The 18,667-nt window shown below is 44.8% G+C and overlaps 1 protein-coding gene across 2 annotated transcripts in view; it reads right to left on the bottom strand.

Moving 5' to 3' along the window:
• The window catches only part of LOC119445992 (solute carrier family 13 member 3-like), a 102,214-nt gene that overhangs the window by 26,296 nt on the left and 57,251 nt on the right, over nucleotides 1-18,667 (bottom strand). For both annotated transcript variants that reach the window (XM_037710291.2, XM_049663793.1), the window contains exons 2-4: nucleotides 14,326-14,434; nucleotides 7,541-7,690; nucleotides 6,321-6,436 (exon numbers count right to left, since the gene is read on the bottom strand). In XM_037710291.2, the coding sequence (XP_037566219.1) occupies nucleotides 6,321-6,436; nucleotides 7,541-7,690; nucleotides 14,326-14,433 (374 nt within the window). In that variant the 5' untranslated portion in view covers nucleotide 14,434. The remainder of the gene's footprint in view (nucleotides 1-6,320; nucleotides 6,437-7,540; nucleotides 7,691-14,325; nucleotides 14,435-18,667) is intronic.

Here is an 18,667-nt window from a genome sequence, read left to right as displayed (position 1 = left end):
TTTTGTATTTGTTTAAATAAAAAAGCAAAACTTCGAATAAAGAAATAAACAGAAACCTCGCGTATGACCTATCTGCGTTCCTGACAGTATATTTCCCAAAGCATGATTTTAGGAGCATGTGTACGCTACCGGCGATGTTGAATAATGGCCGCCGAAAATATCTATAGTGGTACTAACAACACGTTCGCAAATATTAACGGCAGAAAATAGTTAAGAATACTCTGTCCTCAGTGAGGACTTTCTGTACTAACTGACTGCGTTCCTTCCCGGTAGCCTATCTTTCGACACGATAACTTCTCGCGTAAATGTTCTGAGTGAAACTAAAGGTTTAATAACAAACCCACGTGTTGCATATTAGCATGTCACATTCAAGCCCACAGATGAGTAATCGTTGCTAAACTATTCCGCGTTCTCTTTCATATTGCGGCCAGCTTGTCAAGAGTTCTGAAGTCGACGTATCCGCGACGTCAGTTCTGTCGTTGTCGTTGTTGTTGGTGCTGCTGGTTAATAGCAGCAAACATGTGGGAAAATAGGCTGCATTAAAAACCAACTATCCCAACAAACAGTTAACAAACTAACCAAACATCGTTATTGATGCAACATTCACATTCATACCACGAAAACCGAAATAGTATGTCCGAGTCTGTCCTTTTGAAGTATACCAAGCTTACACACACACAAAAAGAGGATGGGGGATATATAAGCGCAAAGAAATAAAGTTAGCCGTCAGGCAATCGCAGTAAGCTTTACATCTATCTTCTCAGGCTGCGAAAGAAAAGTCTACTGCGCCACGTGGCCGAAAGACATTTCCCGCTGTTTTTCTCTTTCTAAGAACAAGAAAAGACGAAGCCCTCCGAATAAATTAAATACAACAAAAGAAGAAAGAGGAACAGAGCTGCTGGCTAGTCGCTGAGGGAATCACTACGGGAGCGAGTAAATAAGCAAATGCCACGGCGGACGCCATTGGCTGAATGAAGGAACGAAGAGCGCTGATGCGTGATATACTAGGGCGGCTGAAATATGGGCGGTGGCCGTGAAGGCCGAAGCCAGAACCGGTATGTCGAGCGCGCGGATGCGTGGTACCGTTGTAGCGCAATATCGCAGATGGACCGCCACATGAGCTTGCAGACAGGCGCCGCTGCCACTATGGCGCCACGGGTCAGTGCACTCTCCTATAAGCAATATTGGCCCTGCGTCGAAGCCCCGCTGTGTAAGGATGCACGCAGACTAAACAGGGAACGGAGGGATGCGATAGAGTGTAACTCGGTACGAGATAAGCCTTGTCATCGAGTTTAAACTGGGACCCTGACTCGAAAGACTAATTCAATTTATACTGGTAGAATATCATTTAGGAACTCTACTTTTATTCCTTTGACGGTAAGATGCCAATTGTTTAAAAAACAATTAGGGCACGTTACGTGCCAAAACCACTATCTGATTACGAGGAACGACGCGCAGCGGGGGACTCCGGATAAATTTGGACCACCTGGGGTTCTATACAGTGCACCTAAATCTAAGTACACGGCCGTTCTTGCGTTTCGCCTCCATCGAAATGCGACCACCGTGGCCGAGATTCGATCCCGTGACCTCATGCTTAGCAGCCCAACTAAGCAACGACGGCGCGTAAGAGACCAGTTGCTGAAAACGTTACACTTTAGAAATGAGCCTTCTTTTACGAGTTTTGCACCGGAGTTACAACACTGCCACGCGTGTATAATGTCACAGAGTTCGAAGCATCTCCTCGCATTCGGACCGTTTCGGCGTCGAAAAGTTCATCGTAACTTCCTAGGCTGAGTCTCGAGCTTCGATAATTAATGCGATGTCTATCCTTTTTATTTATAGTGTAGAGTATCAAGGCAGGTGCAACCTGGTTAGCCTCTTTGCCTTTTCTTTATTTCTTACCCTCTTTATAATGCAATACAATGTTTTATCTGTGAACAGATTGCTAGCCGAAATGTGACACTGTCAAACCTTTAACGTCAAGGGATGCTAGTGCGGATACATCAAAGTGATGTCGGTACCAGTCTTTCAGATTAGAATTTTTTTTTTTTTTTGCTGTTCTAAGCTCTGCTAACGGTAACAGTTATTCAGCACTTTTCGTACAGTCAATCACAAATGTTTACGGACCACGCGATCTCAGAAAATGTTCCATTCCCGAGCAGCCTGTAGCAGTAGCCAGTAAAACTGTACCCGGCAATGTTGTTAGCATATTCTAGTCGAGGCCCGAAATGCAAATACCAGGCTGCATTGTGAGGCTGCGGAAAACTTCAGCTTTTTCTCAGATTTCATGGTCCGCAATATCGTGTGGTTGACTGTACATGTACATAAATCAGGCATGCTGAAGTCTCATAGAACTTGTATGGCTTGCATTCTAAAGCTGGCCAAACAAACAACCAAGAAGAATGGCTCTTTCGGTATTCCAGAAACTTATTTTACTTACACCGTTTGACCGAGTGTTGCTATTTAGTGACTCTTTAACAAGTGTCAAAAATTGAAGCACTTTTCCCTTCCATACGAGGAAGACAGTAACGATCGGAAGACGCCGGAGCGACTGCGGAAGGATATGTTCAGCATGAGATCGCCGGTGGTACTAAAATCAGCTTTTGTGCAGCAGAAGACCGCACACGCATTTTTTGAAGACGACGTTTTAGCTGACTTGCCACGGGTTTTGCGCATCCCAGACTTGAGTGTCTTTAACCACTCACAGAAAAAAAAAAAAAAAAACGCGGTGCTTTCGCGGCTCCAGAGCGTCGTAGCGAGTCGCAAATGGCATCAAAATGTAGGTCTCCATAAGATAAAATGCGACTCGCAGATTACGTAAAATTAACGGAACGTGCGTAATTAGGGCGAATATAGTGGCAAATTACACATATTGCACTAAGCCCCTGTAAAGGGTGCATCGCCATAGGCACAGTCATGCTGAGGAAAAGCCGCCGTATGGCACACTTTTGGGAAATGGAGCGAGTTCACTTGGAATACGCAGGGCTCGCGCTAAGCAATGTTGTCTGGAAGTCAGCTTTACCAGTGCTCAGAAGACGCGAGAATTAGTCGCAGAATAAGTAAGTTTAACGGTACAGGCGTAATTAGCACGAATATAATTGATAATTAGCCACATTGCACCGCAGACTGCGCTATCTCCGGTAACAGCTTGGTCAAAGCAAAAAAAAAAAAAAAAAAGCTCAACCAAGCGTCTACGCTGCACAAGACAAGCTCGACGTAATTGCGCATGAACTACGATACGAATAAGACATGAAATGGTTGAAAATTGAACATAAAATTGAGACAGGAAGCGACGGAATGGAGAGATATGATAAAGATTTCATGATAGAATGATTTCAACCATGTACGCTGACCTTGGCTTCTTTAGAGTCGACATTTGGTTGACGCTTTCTTTGTTAATTTTTTTAAATGCGAAAGCGTCAAATATCCCACTGAGCGAAAAAGCCGGCGGTGTCTATAGCAGCGAAACTTCGCATTGGCTGCGACTCCACGTCACGTGATACTGGTTCGCGCTTGCTGGCTCGGCCCTCGACGGAGCAGAGCTGGCGAAAGGGAACACCTGCTGCCGCCAACGTTTGCAGATCTATAAACGTTGAAAGACATGATTTTTTTTGTCCCAAATTAAAACACACACAAAAAGAACATAGACAGCACGGGCGGCGGACGCGAGAATCATGTGTCTTCCTTTTGTGTGTGTTTTAATTTTGTGGCAAAAAAAAAAACGTCTTTCAGCTAGCAACAACTAGGCCAACAAACAGTTCTGCTGAAACTATAAACGCTGGCTGCCGCGGTATTGCGTGAGGGGACAGGGCATCGTCGCGACGCCACGTCACCCTCGCTCTGGCAAGCGTGTGTTATCCGCGCGTTCCTTATCCATGCAAGCTCTCGCCTGCGTTCTAATTGCGCCTCGGTAAGGTCAAATCAAAACGCGCCAAGCGTCTCAGCGCGCTCGATTGTCCGCGATGAGTTCACAACTCGATGAACCGCTCAGCGGCGTTCAATTGAACATTAATGCTTTCGCATTTACAACTCATAAGTGCATAGGTGTCCTCGGATTTTTATTTTTTTAATGCGAAGGATATCGAATATGCAGTTGGAACATCACTGAAGTGACAAGTCATGGGAGGGGAAAAAAAAACGTAGGTGCAGAAAGACGTCCCAATTTCCAAAAGCGGGCCATATGACGTCATATGGGAAGGCCACGGTGAACGCTATCACTGCATCGTTTTATTGACGATTCTCCCAACATAAGCATCGGAATGACGCTCTGGTTATATTGTTTCGCTGACATTTCTGCATTAAGATATTCGCACAAGCACAAGCACAGCGTGTACCACCGGAGTTCGCTGTGTAAAAGAACGCTAAAAAAATGTAAATTCTTCAGTTTTACGCGCCAACACCACAATCTCATCACGAGGTACGTCATACTGGGGGGACTCCGGGTTAATTTTCACCATCTTTGGTTTTTTTTTTAAGCTGCACCTAATGCACGGTAGACAGGAGCTTTTACATTCTTCCCCCATCGATATGAGGACGCCGCGGCCGGGATCGAAACAGCGAACTCTAGGTCAGCAGCGCCACGCCGTAGCCCCTGAGCAACCGTGCACGGGTCGTTAAAAAATGTGCTAAGCAATAGAACAAAAGGAAACGAGAGCACAATGGTTTTATGCGTGCCCACGCTAACGCTCTTGAAGGCGTCTCTATCAAGAAAAAAGCATGCATCCGTAATGCTTGTAGACGACGAGCCTTAAGCATCAATGAGTATGCGATCATTGAAATGAAGGCTGCATGCAAGATAGAAATTAACGTTGACGATTGCGCCTTGTAATTATCTGTCGGTTATCTTTATATTTTACACGATTTTTTGCCGCATAAGGCGTCGCCGGTGCTACGTGTCGAAACCGCCTTTCGTAGAAGGCCAACAATGCGACCAGTTAACAACACTGCGCGTGTCTGATTAATATATACTGACACCTTTTTTCATGCGAGCAGTCCTCAATAGAATGCGCTTCGTGAAGCGCATGACGTCACATCAAAAATATGGCGTGAGAAGCCCACAGAAAAACGAAGTGACAATAAAAAGCATATCCCCGCGTAAAAATTTTAGCATACCTTGCATAGTTCTGTTTCCAGTAGTCTTTCCGTTAAACCCTTCTATACGTACGATATTTCGTGTTGACATGACCAAATAAAAACGCCGCGACCTAGAGCTAAGGCCAAATAGTTATTCTATAAAGCGACCGTCCTTAATCTGCAGGCATTATTTCTCTCTTTGACCTCTTTCTAACCCCTATAACCCCCACTCCAGTGCAGGGTAGCGAACCGGAAACTTGCCTCTGGTCCTCCTTGCCTTTTCTCTCTCTTTCACTCTCTATCTTGGCGTAAAACGGAAAGCTGGAGGTCTGTCAGAGGCGGTTAAAGAAGAAAGAACTGCCGAGTAACAGGAAACAGACCTGTATTTGTCAAGGCACTTTTGTCAAAGTTGTATAGACAAGTATAACTGCCGTCGGTATGACAACGTCAGGTGGCGGCGCTCACTTTGGTTGCCATTCCTTTGCAGCCTGCTGTTGCCCGAAGCAACACTCGTCAAGCCACTGCGCTGTCCACGTAAAAGGAGTAACACGCCACGAACAACAGGGCTGCCTTGACAAAAGCTGACCCAGTGACGGCCGCTCGATGTTCCTTTCTGTCATATGTGGCCTTGAATATGCTACAGACGCATCTGCCCAAGTTAACAAATGCTGCTGTTGGAGCTTTACTCAAAGCAACACTATAGAGAATGACATTCAGTACCAATTATGCTTCCGAAATAGTGAAACGGCACCGCTCTTTTCGTTTCAAGAGTCTTTGTAAGCCAGAAAAGCAGACAAGACGCAAACATGAAAGACAGGTGGCAATACCGCCGTTAAGTTCCGCTACACTGGCTCGACATGAAGTCATGGACGTTGACGCGTCTACTCGGACCTATAGTAATAGTTCATCGGTAAACGATGACTACGTCTATGTCTAAAAAATAATGAGAATCTCAACATAGCCAATTTCGAGAGCAATTTATGCAGCGATATCGTCGACACGGGGAATACATTTTCGGTTCGATGACCTCCCAGTGACGTAGCGTCTCCGCTGTTACGGCGACATAATTGAAGAATGAAATATATGGCCTTCCCTTTCTCCCGTAGTAGTCAACCTTTTATACTAAAATAAATAAAAGAAATGTTTTCAAAGGTTACTTTACTAGTTTTTAACGTCGTTTAGTGATGTCATTCAGTATTTCTTTAGGCATTCGCATGCAGCACTCGAGACGTGCGCCTCTCACCGACCTTCCCTCGCTGGTGCCGACGGTGAGGAGGCACTTGAAGGCGAGCCGCTCGTGCAGGTCACTAGACTCGATGGCTGTGGCGAGCATCAGCGAAGCCATGAACAGCAGCCCGGTGTTCTGTACGCGGCGGGTTGGGAGAGAGATCAGAAACACCACAGTGGACGCAGCAAAGCATATTGCCTGGCTATTGGCTCTTCATTTAATAGTGACGTGGTGGAAGGTACACGGAAGTCTACTCGAGACTTTGCTGTAGGCCGACCTGAACACATTCTGACATGGAGGACCATACCGCTCAGTAATACCTGTTGATGTTTTTAAAACGTAGTGTAGGCACCGGAGGTTCAGCTTCGCCTTAAGCATTGCTGGTTTGGCTAAAGATGACACAGCTGCCTGTTCCGTGCAGGGCATGCAAGAGTCGTGCGTATTGTCTTAATGGGCCATAATTGGGGGATACAATCATAAGTGCCTACCAATTGGCTAAAGTGGGCGAAGCGTATCTGACGAAGCAACGTGGTGTCCTAAGCAGAGAAGTACATTTCCTCAACACTGCTTTTGGCGCCCGTTATCGCTCATCGAAGCCCTAGTAAGTCGGGCTTCTGGATAAGAGCTGCAATCATTAGAAATAACCACTGGAATATTCACTTAAATAAACAAAGTGTTTTAGAGTTTGCGCTTGGCTATATACCCAATTCTTTATGTAAAGCTGTCAAAGGCGTGGATGACGCTAAATTAATGCTTGTCTTTAATTTCACTTTACCGAGAGTTAAAGCATACCGTGAACGCTCAAGCACACACGAATCGCTGGTGACATGACACGCGAACAGCGTTGGTGGCGCCATCTTGTGACAATGCATTCTTCAAAAGTGCTATGAGCTATTATTTTTTTTTTTGTCCCACTGCATTCTCCTTCTACAATGGAGTAAACGTGACCCGGTTATATAATGTGGTTGCTTTTGTCACTTTTGTTCCTTTTCCGGACAAAAAACTCAAGTAACTCATGGACTCAATGCATATAATGTCACAATATGTTATCGCCATCGGCAACGTTCCCGACCACTATTGGCTACCACGCTTACGACATGCAAAAAAAAAAGAACTCGAGGATGGATGCGCGTAACGATGACAGAATGAATGCTCGTATTAGCAACTCTTCTCCCACAGTACGAAACTGTGAGAGTTTCTATGTGTACGCTGTGAGGGCACGCATGCGCGCGTACTCACGTTGAGATAAAAGGAAGCCACTTCTTCGGTTGACAATATTCCCAGGAACGGTAGTAGAACTATCGGTAGTAGTGACGTCACCGATAGAGGCACTGGCTCCACGACGTAGTAGATGCCCATCCATAGCGTCACGAAGGCAACCCACGACGCCTGCAACAGACACGATAGTTAACGTTAACGGTTTCGAGACAACAGCTGAAGAGACCTGGCACCAGTCAAAACGGCGATACGAAAGATCAGCCAGTCGCAAGCACAGTACACCCAACCTTGCCAGAACCTGGGCCTGTGCAACAGCATGCGGCCTGTAAAGTTACGATACACGGCCTATTTGACAACGCCCAAATAGATTTCTTACTTCCTTATTATGGCTTCTAAGCGTTCTAAGCTGGTGTAATTTATCACAACCTGTTAATGCTGCAAGGAGCCCTGTATGTACTGTTCTTATTATGGAAAGCCTTGCAAGATGAAATCATGATACTGCAGAAAAACAAAAACCACAGACATTGGCACTGATTTGTCTACACGGGATAAGCAGGCGCACGTATAATCGTTGGTGAAACTCGATTCACATGGGAACGCATGTAAGTATTTGGACCGGGTACTCGCAAGCATGTTCGCACCTTCGTCACCGAAGCGGATGATACTCCGCTGACTTTATTATTTCGCTGTCAACTGCTAATTCAAATTACCTGCTGCCATTTCTGGCTGCGCCTTTGTTGAAGGACTTGCACTCAATTAGCAAACCGCTCCATTTTAGAACAAGTGCCAACTTCTTGTTATGCTCGTGGTACAAATTTAAGGAGATGCTTCGAGCGATTGTGCTTTTACAAGACAAAGAACAAAAATATTCATTCATAATTTGCAATGAAGCTAAAAGAACTCTACCAGATGCACATTCCCCGACTGTGCTTACGGGCTGTATAATAATATCCTCATGGTGCGTGAGCTCTTAAGAACGGCGCCTTGTCTGTGAGGTACGCTTTTAGCCGAATTACGTTTCACCAACTGAGTTTCTTGTACGCGAACTGAAACCACAGTGCGCGGGACTTTTTCTCTTCTTTTCTATTACAATACGACTACTGCAACACCAGGGAGCCAAAATTATGACTTTGTGCCCAACCTAAATACGTCCTAGCGCAAGAACCATCCCCCCGTACCACTGGGTGCCTAACGACATTCACTAGCTCTCAAAACCTGATTCGCTACGACTTATATGTTCACTGCGTTAGACAATACGGGCAGTATATATATGAAGGGGTGCTGATACGTATTCAGCCTTACCAAGAAAACATTGAGCTAAGTAGCTGTCAATTGAAGGGTGTGTTGGCCAATTTGTCACAAACTTTGGGCGACAGCGCCATCGGTACTGTTAAACGCTGGGTTGTCGAGATCAAAACTGGCCATTACTGTGCTGAATGTTTTCAGTTTTCAGTTATGTTGTTTCCTTGTAGAAAACAAAAACAAGAGGATGTTGAGACTAAAGGCATAATGCCTGACAGAGGACCCAACACCCTTGTACACAGTTCGTACAACACTCATATTTATACAGTAATATATCAATCAATATTAAATAAACGGCATCTTTCACGGTACACAATTGAACATGCAAAACATAAAATCTAGGACACAGAGAAAGCATCACTCTGGGCAAAATAAATATAGAGTAGAACAATATGAAACCAAATGAATACAGAATTGGTATGGTTAATATAATACATGCAATACAATGTGCACTGCCTAACTACGATAACATAAGATCTGATAATCTTCAAGGAGCAAAAAAAAAATAAAAAAAAATAAAAACGAAAATATTTAGATACAAGCATGAAAAACGGCACAACTATGTGCAGGTGTGTCCCACCTGTCACAGTGTATAGGTGTATCGTTATGATCTTTTGTGTGCTAATCTTAGAAATGTATATTTTCCTGCATTAAAATTTTTAAACTTCTGGCCTGAAAGCTTTTTCAGTACAACTGAAATTAAGCTTTTGTTCCAACTTGTTTATTATGTAAGCTGTTTGATAAACGAAAGTATGTTTCCCATAATTTGTTCGTGTTTTTTGGGTGCTGCGCAGGTTTTGGCGCCTAGGATAATGGTGTTGTCTAGCACCTTCACTCCGCGCACACAGTTTTTCCCTATATATGATTTGTAACAGTTTCATGTAAAAAAATTTGATGAGAACGAAGCATATGATATTTTTTCAAATAGAGATGCTCTCCTCAAATTTTCATAATTTCCTTGGTGGTTGCAGTAAAGTCGGCGAACTCTAGTGAGAGTGAACTAGTGAGAGCGCTAGTGAACTAAAGTGAGAAGCGTAGTGGAAGGCCTGTTCATGCACCCGTGCTTGCAAATGCGAAAGCCACCCATGACATGAAGGACCGTCGAATATCAGCCGAAAGTATTGTCACACATATGAGAATATCACGTGACAAAGTTCGGGCCATCATCCACGACGACTTGCAGATCAGAAACTTGCAGCAAAGTAGATCTCTAAACTTTTGACAACTGAACAAACAAGGAATCCTGCGGAGTGACTGTTTTGGAACATTTTGCAAGAAATCAGTCAGATTTCCTGCGAAAAATCGTAACTGGTTATAAGACATGAATGTACTGTTGCGATCCCTAGACAAAGTAACAGCCTAAGGAACGGAGGCACAACGATTCTCCCAGGTCGAAAGAAGTCACGTTTGGAAATGTCGCTCCAGAATCAGGTGGGAGACAGTCCTTGGGGATCAGAAGGGACTTCTGCTGGTGGACTACCTCCAACAGGGTTCAACAATCAATGCAGAATACTAATGTGCTTTATCGACGAAGTTGAGGCAAGACATCAAGAAAGAGACGTCAAGGATACATCCCAAAGGTTCCATTCTGTTGCATGACAAGGCCTTGTCACACACTGCAGGTGAAACATTGCAAAATTGCTCTCCTATAGGCTTTGAAGTGATGACCCTTCCACTCTATTCGTCCAACCTGGCTCCTTATGGCTACCATATTTCCCCCTATTTCGAAAAATTTCCAAGTGGACACAGATTTGGGAGTGTTCTGCGGGTGACTAATGCTGCAAATGAGTGATTACACCAGCCAACGAAATGATTTTATTTACAAGGACTTACTTAGATGCAGGACAGATGCCGCAAATGCATTCACTTCCTGGGGATGATGTAGAATAGTGTGGCAGTTATAGCTTGCTAGCTCAATTTTTTCTGGGTAAGGCCCAAGACTTATCAGCCACCCCTGTAGTCCATGGCTGATGGGACTTCTCACGCATGAATAGAAGGCACCCGGAGAAATACGCAGAAGAATCTCTGACGTAGCGGCTGTGTAGTTTTCTGCCCAGTTATTAAGTCCCACAGGGTTTACACCACATCACTTGCACTTCCGCACTGTTCATTGCATTATCGCATGGCATAATCGAGCTGCCGCACGAGCGGAATATACCGGCCAAGTAAAATTTTCACCAGTTCGATTCAGTTATTTGTTAAGCACACCTCGAAAATGTAACGTGACGTCAGTCGCGAGATAGAAAGAGGACTAAAGGAGATGTGACACAAAGATGCAAATCTCGACATTTTTGTGTCCCTCGTTTCGCTGCCATACACTAATACAGTTTAGAAAAAAGAAGAAGAAGAAGAAAACATATATGCATGCCGGTTACGGATTCGTTTTCAAGCTATCTTTCGTCTTACTGGGCTCACTTTGACTAGCAAGGTGTGCGGGGTATTTTATAAGTAGATAAATTCATTCGAAAGCTATTATGTTTCACATAGTACGTATGACGCAGTCATATATGCACGGCCTTTGGCATGTTTTCTCTACATTTTCAAGAAACGCAAAACCAGACATGCAGCGACACAAAGAATGTCGCTGACACTTCTTCAGGAAGCGCACGACCAATAACAATATTAAGCTTTTCTTGTCGATAGCTTCGCCCTGTTATAAAACTAAGTGCAATGGGCCACCGGCACCCGATTAAATTATGCAAAGGTACAGGGCGTTGCAAATGCTAAAGCGTTTAAAAGACGTGTTGCGCCACCGTTTGCGGCACTATACATGTGTTCTGCCTGCCCAAGCGCACATCTGTGGCTGCCGCAAAAACTTTAGTCTCCCGTGTAAGTTACGAGGGCAACGCTTTGCGTCAAGATCCTTTCGCATATGCTAATATTGAAGTTCAAGTCGGTTTTCGCTAACCTTGCATAAGCACCAACGAGAATTGGACATCGCCGCGGCATAATCAGCCGTGTTATCATGCCGACCGCTAGCAGAAGGGGGCGGGCACCCGAACGCTGGCTAATGAAGAGACGCTCTTACGTGAGAGAACTTTTGTGAATAGGATCCCAAGTATAAGAACAAAAATGTGGCGCATGTTGAGGTTACGTGGGCGCGGCACGCCGCGTGCGTTGCGCTTCGCTTGTGCCCATCTGCGCGTAAGAAGTTTGGGTGCGGAGTAAGGAGCGCAAAATTTTGCTTCAGGGCTCGAATTCACAAAAACTTCTTATGCTAGAATTGTCCGTAAGAAAGAATTTCAGCCAATCCGGATGCAAAACATTACTATCTAAGACGGCCAGCCAATGGCAAAGGGCACTTACGAAAGAAGAGCTTTGTGAACTCGGCCCCTGGTCCCAGATGATGAGCTTGAGAGACACTGCCACTGAGTAGCGTCATCCACACGGGCGTGGGCGCCAGACACAGTGAGTTGTGTTTTCAATCAAAATAAGAGACTACGGGCCTACCGTTCGGGTTGAAATTTCACGAAAAATATAAAAACGAAGTTACTTTTCTCATATCGTTCGATGAAACTCTCGACATAACTTCTTGTCTCATTTGCTCGAAATTACGCTTGCAAACAGGCGTCTAAAGAACTATTCAAAATTTCGAATACGAATCGAGTAGTCTCTGCTATTATATTCATATTCGATTCGATAATTCGCCATTAAAAATTTTCGATTATTCGTTTTTCTCGCATGTTCGAGTTGCGATGGGGAGTGAACAAAGGAAGTGAGGACCATTCGGAATGATTCCGCTGCATACGAGAGCTGTGGTTGCTGCGCAGACACACCGGGTCCATGCACAGCGAACACCCGGGGCTGATAACTTCTGCTCAATAATTTCCAGCCATTCAATAAGAATACCACACTTCTAGTAGACTATATACAAACTCGTTGCTTCAATTTATTATTTGGCAAGCCTCGCTATGTTTGCAAGTCTATTTAAAAGACTGTGCGGAGCTGTAGTGCCAAACTTCGCTCCTTCAACGAACACAACGCCGTTCCTGCATGTGGTGACATGCCGTTCCCTCGTTGCATTACTGGCATTCTTGTGCTACCCCAAATAACTGAAAGCTGTTTTTGCTCATTAAGAAGCTCCTCAGTTGTCAGAACGTCCAGTTGCGAACGGCATTACATATACATATACAAACTTTAAAAATATGCAAATGTCTCGTAGCTGGACAGAAGCAATATAATGTAGTTTGCCGTCGCTTGGAGATGCTCAGGTGATTTCTTGCAATCCGCCTAATTGCATAATTAGTGTTAATTAAGTAATCAACTTCTCAAATGTTATAATCAGTTACAAAGTGTCAATGAGAAAATTGCAGAGCAACAAGTAAAACTCCCGATACAGCTTTCTGTTACTCAGTACGTGCTAAATACAGGTGTTTTTCCCAGCGTGAAAGAAGCCCGCGAATACACGCAAAACCCGCCGCGGTGGCGCAGTGAACCAAGGCATTTCGCTGCTGAGCTCGAGATCGTGGGATCGAATCCCGGCCGCGGCGGCCGCATCTCGATGGAGGCGAACTGCAAAAACGCCCGTGTGCTTGCGTTGTAGTGCATGTTAAAGAGCCCCAGGTGGTCGAAATTAATCCGGAGACCTCCACTACGGCGTACCTCATAATTAGAACTGGCTTTGGCACGTAAAACTCCAGAAAGAAGAAGAAGAGAATATACGCAATATTGCCGCGCGACTGGCCGCTCGAGGCACTTTGCGTGTATTCGCGGGCTTCTTTCACGTTAGGAAAACCACTTTTATGTAGCACGTCTTGAGCAAGAGAAAGCTGTATTGGGAGTCTTTCATGTTGCTCTACAATTTGGCATTGACTTCATTGACACTTTTCACCTAATTATAATATTTGAGTTGGGAAATTTGGGACACCCTAATAGTTGGGACACCCTGTATAGTATGTCAAATGAATGTACATCAGCTGAATTTTTCACCAAACGGGATACACGCAAACTTCATTACACATGGGAAAATATTCGATATTCGATTCGATATTTGGAGGTCGCTCGATTTGGTTCCGGAATTTCACCCTTCGAACAGCCGTATTGGTGTTTCATTTTGTCGGAACGAACCAGACAAGTAACGAGGCCAAGTATTTTGTTGAATGATGCAGACCTCAATGTGAGATTTTGGTGACGAATCTGGGAGAAAACAAAGCAGCAGTAAGTGAGAAATTTTATTTCGACGTTGTTAGAATAAATCCGCGGTTCACTGTGGTATTCAAGTCCTGTATCTTGAACCACGCAGCTTGTAGTCCTATTACGGCTACTTATCTTAGCAGCGCGCAAGCGAACGATCTACACAGCTATGTGGACTCCTTCAAGAGGGGTTCACATATTCCCAAAGCAAAAAATAATAATAATAATGGTTTGAAAATACCTACATCTATTGCCAAGAGCAGTTAACATTCTCCGCGTAAGCTTTCCCCTAATTCTGACTGCAAAGGGAAGTTTACCAAACGACAGTAACCAGCTTGACATATTCCCGGAGCCAAAATGCGATCACTTACGTCGGTTCCTATGCTGAGTGGTATAGGAAGCAGGACCAAGGGTGTTGCAGTGGCCAGGACAGGCTTGAGCGCTTTTTTCCAACTGGGAACTGGTATTTTGTCCTCCATCCTGCAAGTAACGAAAAGACAAATAAAACCCTGTAAGTGCCCTGTAGCATTCCTGTCACAACTACAGGCGTCACAACGATATGTAGTGTTTGGTCGGTGATAATAATATCTCATGCCGTATTGTATTTTATTGAAAGTATTGGGTTACAAATAATTCAATGAACACTATGAAAATTGTCCGACGGCCGGAGTTGAACACACGTCCACCACCACCACCACTTCGACTATGCTATGATAGCGTGCAAAATAAATGAACGCAGCTACGATTTCCGCACCACTCCGAAAGGAGCCCTTAGTGTAGGTGTAAACCGTGCTTGTCTAGCGCGAGACGTGAAACGGAGCGAGGATCGCACCCGACACCGTCTATCACACAAGCGGGCATCCTTCGTTGTGGCGAAGTCCAGGCGCAACGACGGCTGTTATGACGGCAGTGAAGAGAGAACGAATTAAGCCATCCTACCTGGAAGGAGAACTGGAAGGCGAATCAGAATCTTCCTGTCCAGCTAAGCTCCGCTCGTGCGCGTTGAGGGAAAAAACCGACCGTGTGCTGCGGAGACACAACGATTGTGACAGACTCTCCTCTTCGTGTTCACGCTGATATCCTCAGGCGATCAGGGCGAACCAAACGTGTCTTCTAGAAGCGCCACTGTCGTCACGCGACTCCCCGCAAGTCATCGCTGGCGCTCCCTCCTACCTGATCTTCTCCCCTCCGGTTCCCGTGCGAGCAACGTGAGATCCCGCGAGAACCTGGCACCATCCGGGCTGAAGCGGACGCCTACTAGCGTTTCAGACCTTCTTCCGTTCAGCAGGAGGATACGCGATCGCCATTCGCCCACGCGTCTCTGTACCTGTTCCATAACGCAGAGGCCTCGCCGAGAGAACTGGCACCTGTTATCACGGTGTCCCATGTGCGTTTAACGGTGAAGCCAGCCGTCGGGTTTAGTCTGAAGATCTAGGGTATCTAGAGTGCCTTGAGGCTTTCTTTTTCTTTCTTTTTTTCTTTCTGTCTATTTTAAGCGAAGCTTTTTGTGCCACGAGCGTGGACGTCCGGCCTTGTTGGTATGACATACTTAGGAACGGTTAAGCGCGAAGATGACGAGGACTTGATCGACTCGGTTACAGCCGGCGGCTATAATAGCTATAAAACAAAGGGGTCCAATCCCGAAGAAAGCATACTATGCGGTCAAGAGGGTCACGTGGTGGAGGTCTCCGCGTCTTGCCGTCTGCACTGGGCAGGCAGGTAGTCGCTATGATGGTAAAAAGCTTCGCTTCTCAGATTACAACATGTGAGTTAAACCTGCATAATTGAATTATTTGCTTCGGGACGTCCGGATTTCCGAATTCGGCTGTTATCTCGGCATCTTGCTCCACGCTAGTTAGTCTACTAGAAGGAAGTATACACATGTTGTAGTCGGGGCTTTACAATATCTGGAAGACGACAATTTCAGTGCCGGTAACGGAGGGGAAAGGGGATGGACACATTATCATAAATGTGCTCTCACCCACGTAGTTATAAATAAAATGGCGGGAGCTTGCAATGGTGAACGTGAATTCTGAAAAACAGCGAAACGGCCACTACTACACAGGGATGGGATGGCACGGGTGCAAGATAAAAAACAAGAACACCACAGTGAAAAGGAAAAGAAGATAGCGAAATAATTTAACACCGCATTCCAGTCCGTCAAACGTTCTGAGGGAGCACCCATCCCAAACTTATAATCCCCATAGTCATTCATGGGAATTATGAGCGCAAACTAAATTCGGTAAGATCGCACATACTTGGCGCCAGCATCGTGTCGTGTTCTGCATCAATGGCACCTTACACTGGTTACCACATGTGAGGCTTTATTATCTCTATTTTGTCGGCCTTTACATGTCACGACGATGTTATTTTTTTAAACAAAACTTCTGCTGCGCAATTAAGATCACAACATCGTGTAATTGAAAAATATCCGCCTCCATTCCACCCTATGAAATTGGCAACGACAATGTGGCTGGAAATGCCACAGTGATCTAAAAACCTGGGGTTCCTTTTCAGTTTCTACTGTTGTTGCTAGTTTTTTTAAATGCAAAGCATTTCTTGGCGAACATTTTCCACTTTGACAGTATCTATCTATCTATCTATCTATCTATCTATCTATCTATCTATCTATCTATCTATCTATCTATCTATCTATCTAGCCGCCTACGTATTGGTGCTCTCATGGTCGTATCGTTAACTTGGTACGTATTTACCAAAATTGGCATACTATGACAAGACTGTATGACGAAGATAAATGGAAGGTCATGACATGAATATCACGACATGTGTCATGTAGGTCATGAACCAAATGCCTACGTCTTGGTGCTCTCATGGTCATTTCGTTAACTTGGTAGGTACCAAAATTGGCACAGCATGACAACAGTGTATGACAAACATAAATGATATGTGATGACATGAATATCATGACATCCGTGTCATGTAGGTCATAAAACAGCCGCCTAAAATGACAATGACCCAGCGAAAAAACATTAACACTCAAAAACCACTCAAATGGGTTCGTACGTGGGTACTAAGTGAAGGAAACACTAAAGGATGCTGGTAGAAGTCATAGTCATGAGCATGACTCAGCAAAAATGACAATGACTCATCGAAAAAAGATAACACTCAAAAACCACTCAAATGGGTTCGGACGAGGGTACTAAGTGAAGGAAACACTAAAGGATGCTGGTAGAAGTCACAGTCATGAGCATGACTCGTCAAAAATGACAATGACTCATCGAAAAAAGATAACACTCAAAAACCACTCAAATGGGTTCGGACGAGGGTACTAAGTGAAGGAGGCACTAAAGGATAATTGTAGAAGTCATAGTCATGAGCATGACTCAGCAAAAATGACAATGACTCAACAAAAAAAAAGATTAACACTCAAAAACCACTGAAATGGGTTCGGATGTGTTACTAAGTGAAGGAAAGGGCTAAATGTTAATGGTCGAAGTCATAGTCATGAGCGCGGCTAAGGCTTTCGCCTTAAGGTCTCCAAGGCAGTTTCTAAAGGGACTCTTGAGGACTCATGACGTGAATGTCATCAAACAGCCGCCTACGCCTTGGTGCTCTCATGGTCGTTTCGTTAACTTGGTAGGGTCCCCGGACACTGCTTCGCATAACATCGATTCCCACAGGGCTTGGGATCTGCCGGCTTTTCTTAATTTTTTTTATAAATCTTCGTTAAGAATGTGCGTATTGATCGCAACAAAATGTGCGTGCACAGTGCAAAGTTTCATGAAATACATGCTCTCCCCCCTTCCCTTGCCATGTCCTTAGGATTTTTTTTTTTTCAAATTTTGAAGTTCACAGGTTAGCAGCTATGGTATAGTGAACGTACTTCGGGACAGCCTGGACACTCGATGCGTGTTCCCACCCAACTGGATTTACAAAAGACAGCAGGTTGTCTGCCGCATATATCTTCGACGGGACTACAAGGGTGGCGGTTTGGGTTTGTTGACACGTAAAATTTAAGAGAAGCCCGCCTATAGCGCGAGCGGGGAAGAGAACGCATAGAATAAGCAAGAAGAGCAATGTGGGAAAAAGTGTGGCACATTGGGGTAGCCGGTATTCCATAATGCTGCGAGGGCGTACAGCGCAAAGCAGTAACAACAGGGCGACACCAAACAAGGACGACCCTTGTCCCGGTCTGTTGTCTTCCTGTTGTTAACTGCTTCGCGCTCTACGACCTTGCAAGTGTGTGGAGTGTATGTTTCGCGAAAAAAAAGAAAGAAAAAGCGCTTACAGACTATAGCCGCTATTTGCCGTGCCCCTATACTTGAATTTTGTATGAGCGAATCGTAATTGAGATCGCACACGCCATCGCTCCACCCGCGAGCATGCGAATCCGGGGTCTCCCCTGTGTAGCCTCTTGGCTTACGGTAATGTCATCATTCTGATAAATGTGGGGAATGAAGGCGTAGCCCTCATGCTATTTCCGGAAGAAAGTTTTGACCGAGGACTTTGCGAAAAAGCGTATACGCTATAGCGAGTTTTCATGCGTCTTGATAGTTTGAAAAACACTTTTATGTAGCACGTATTGAGCAACAGAAAGCTGTATCGGGAGATTTTCATGTTGCTCTGTAAGTTTTTTTCTCACTGGCAATTTTGCCTAATTATATTATTTGAGAAGTTGATTAATTAATTAAGACTAATTATGTAATTAGGTGGAACGCAAAAATTATTCTGAGTATCTCCAAGCGACGGCAA

This window comes from Dermacentor silvarum, chromosome 3, assembly GCF_013339745.2.
Source record: "Dermacentor silvarum isolate Dsil-2018 chromosome 3, BIME_Dsil_1.4, whole genome shotgun sequence".
Lineage (NCBI taxonomy): Eukaryota > Metazoa > Arthropoda > Arachnida > Ixodida > Ixodidae > Dermacentor > Dermacentor silvarum.
The sequence above is the reverse complement of the archived record's forward strand: the minus strand, read 5'-3'. Positions and strand labels throughout refer to the sequence as shown.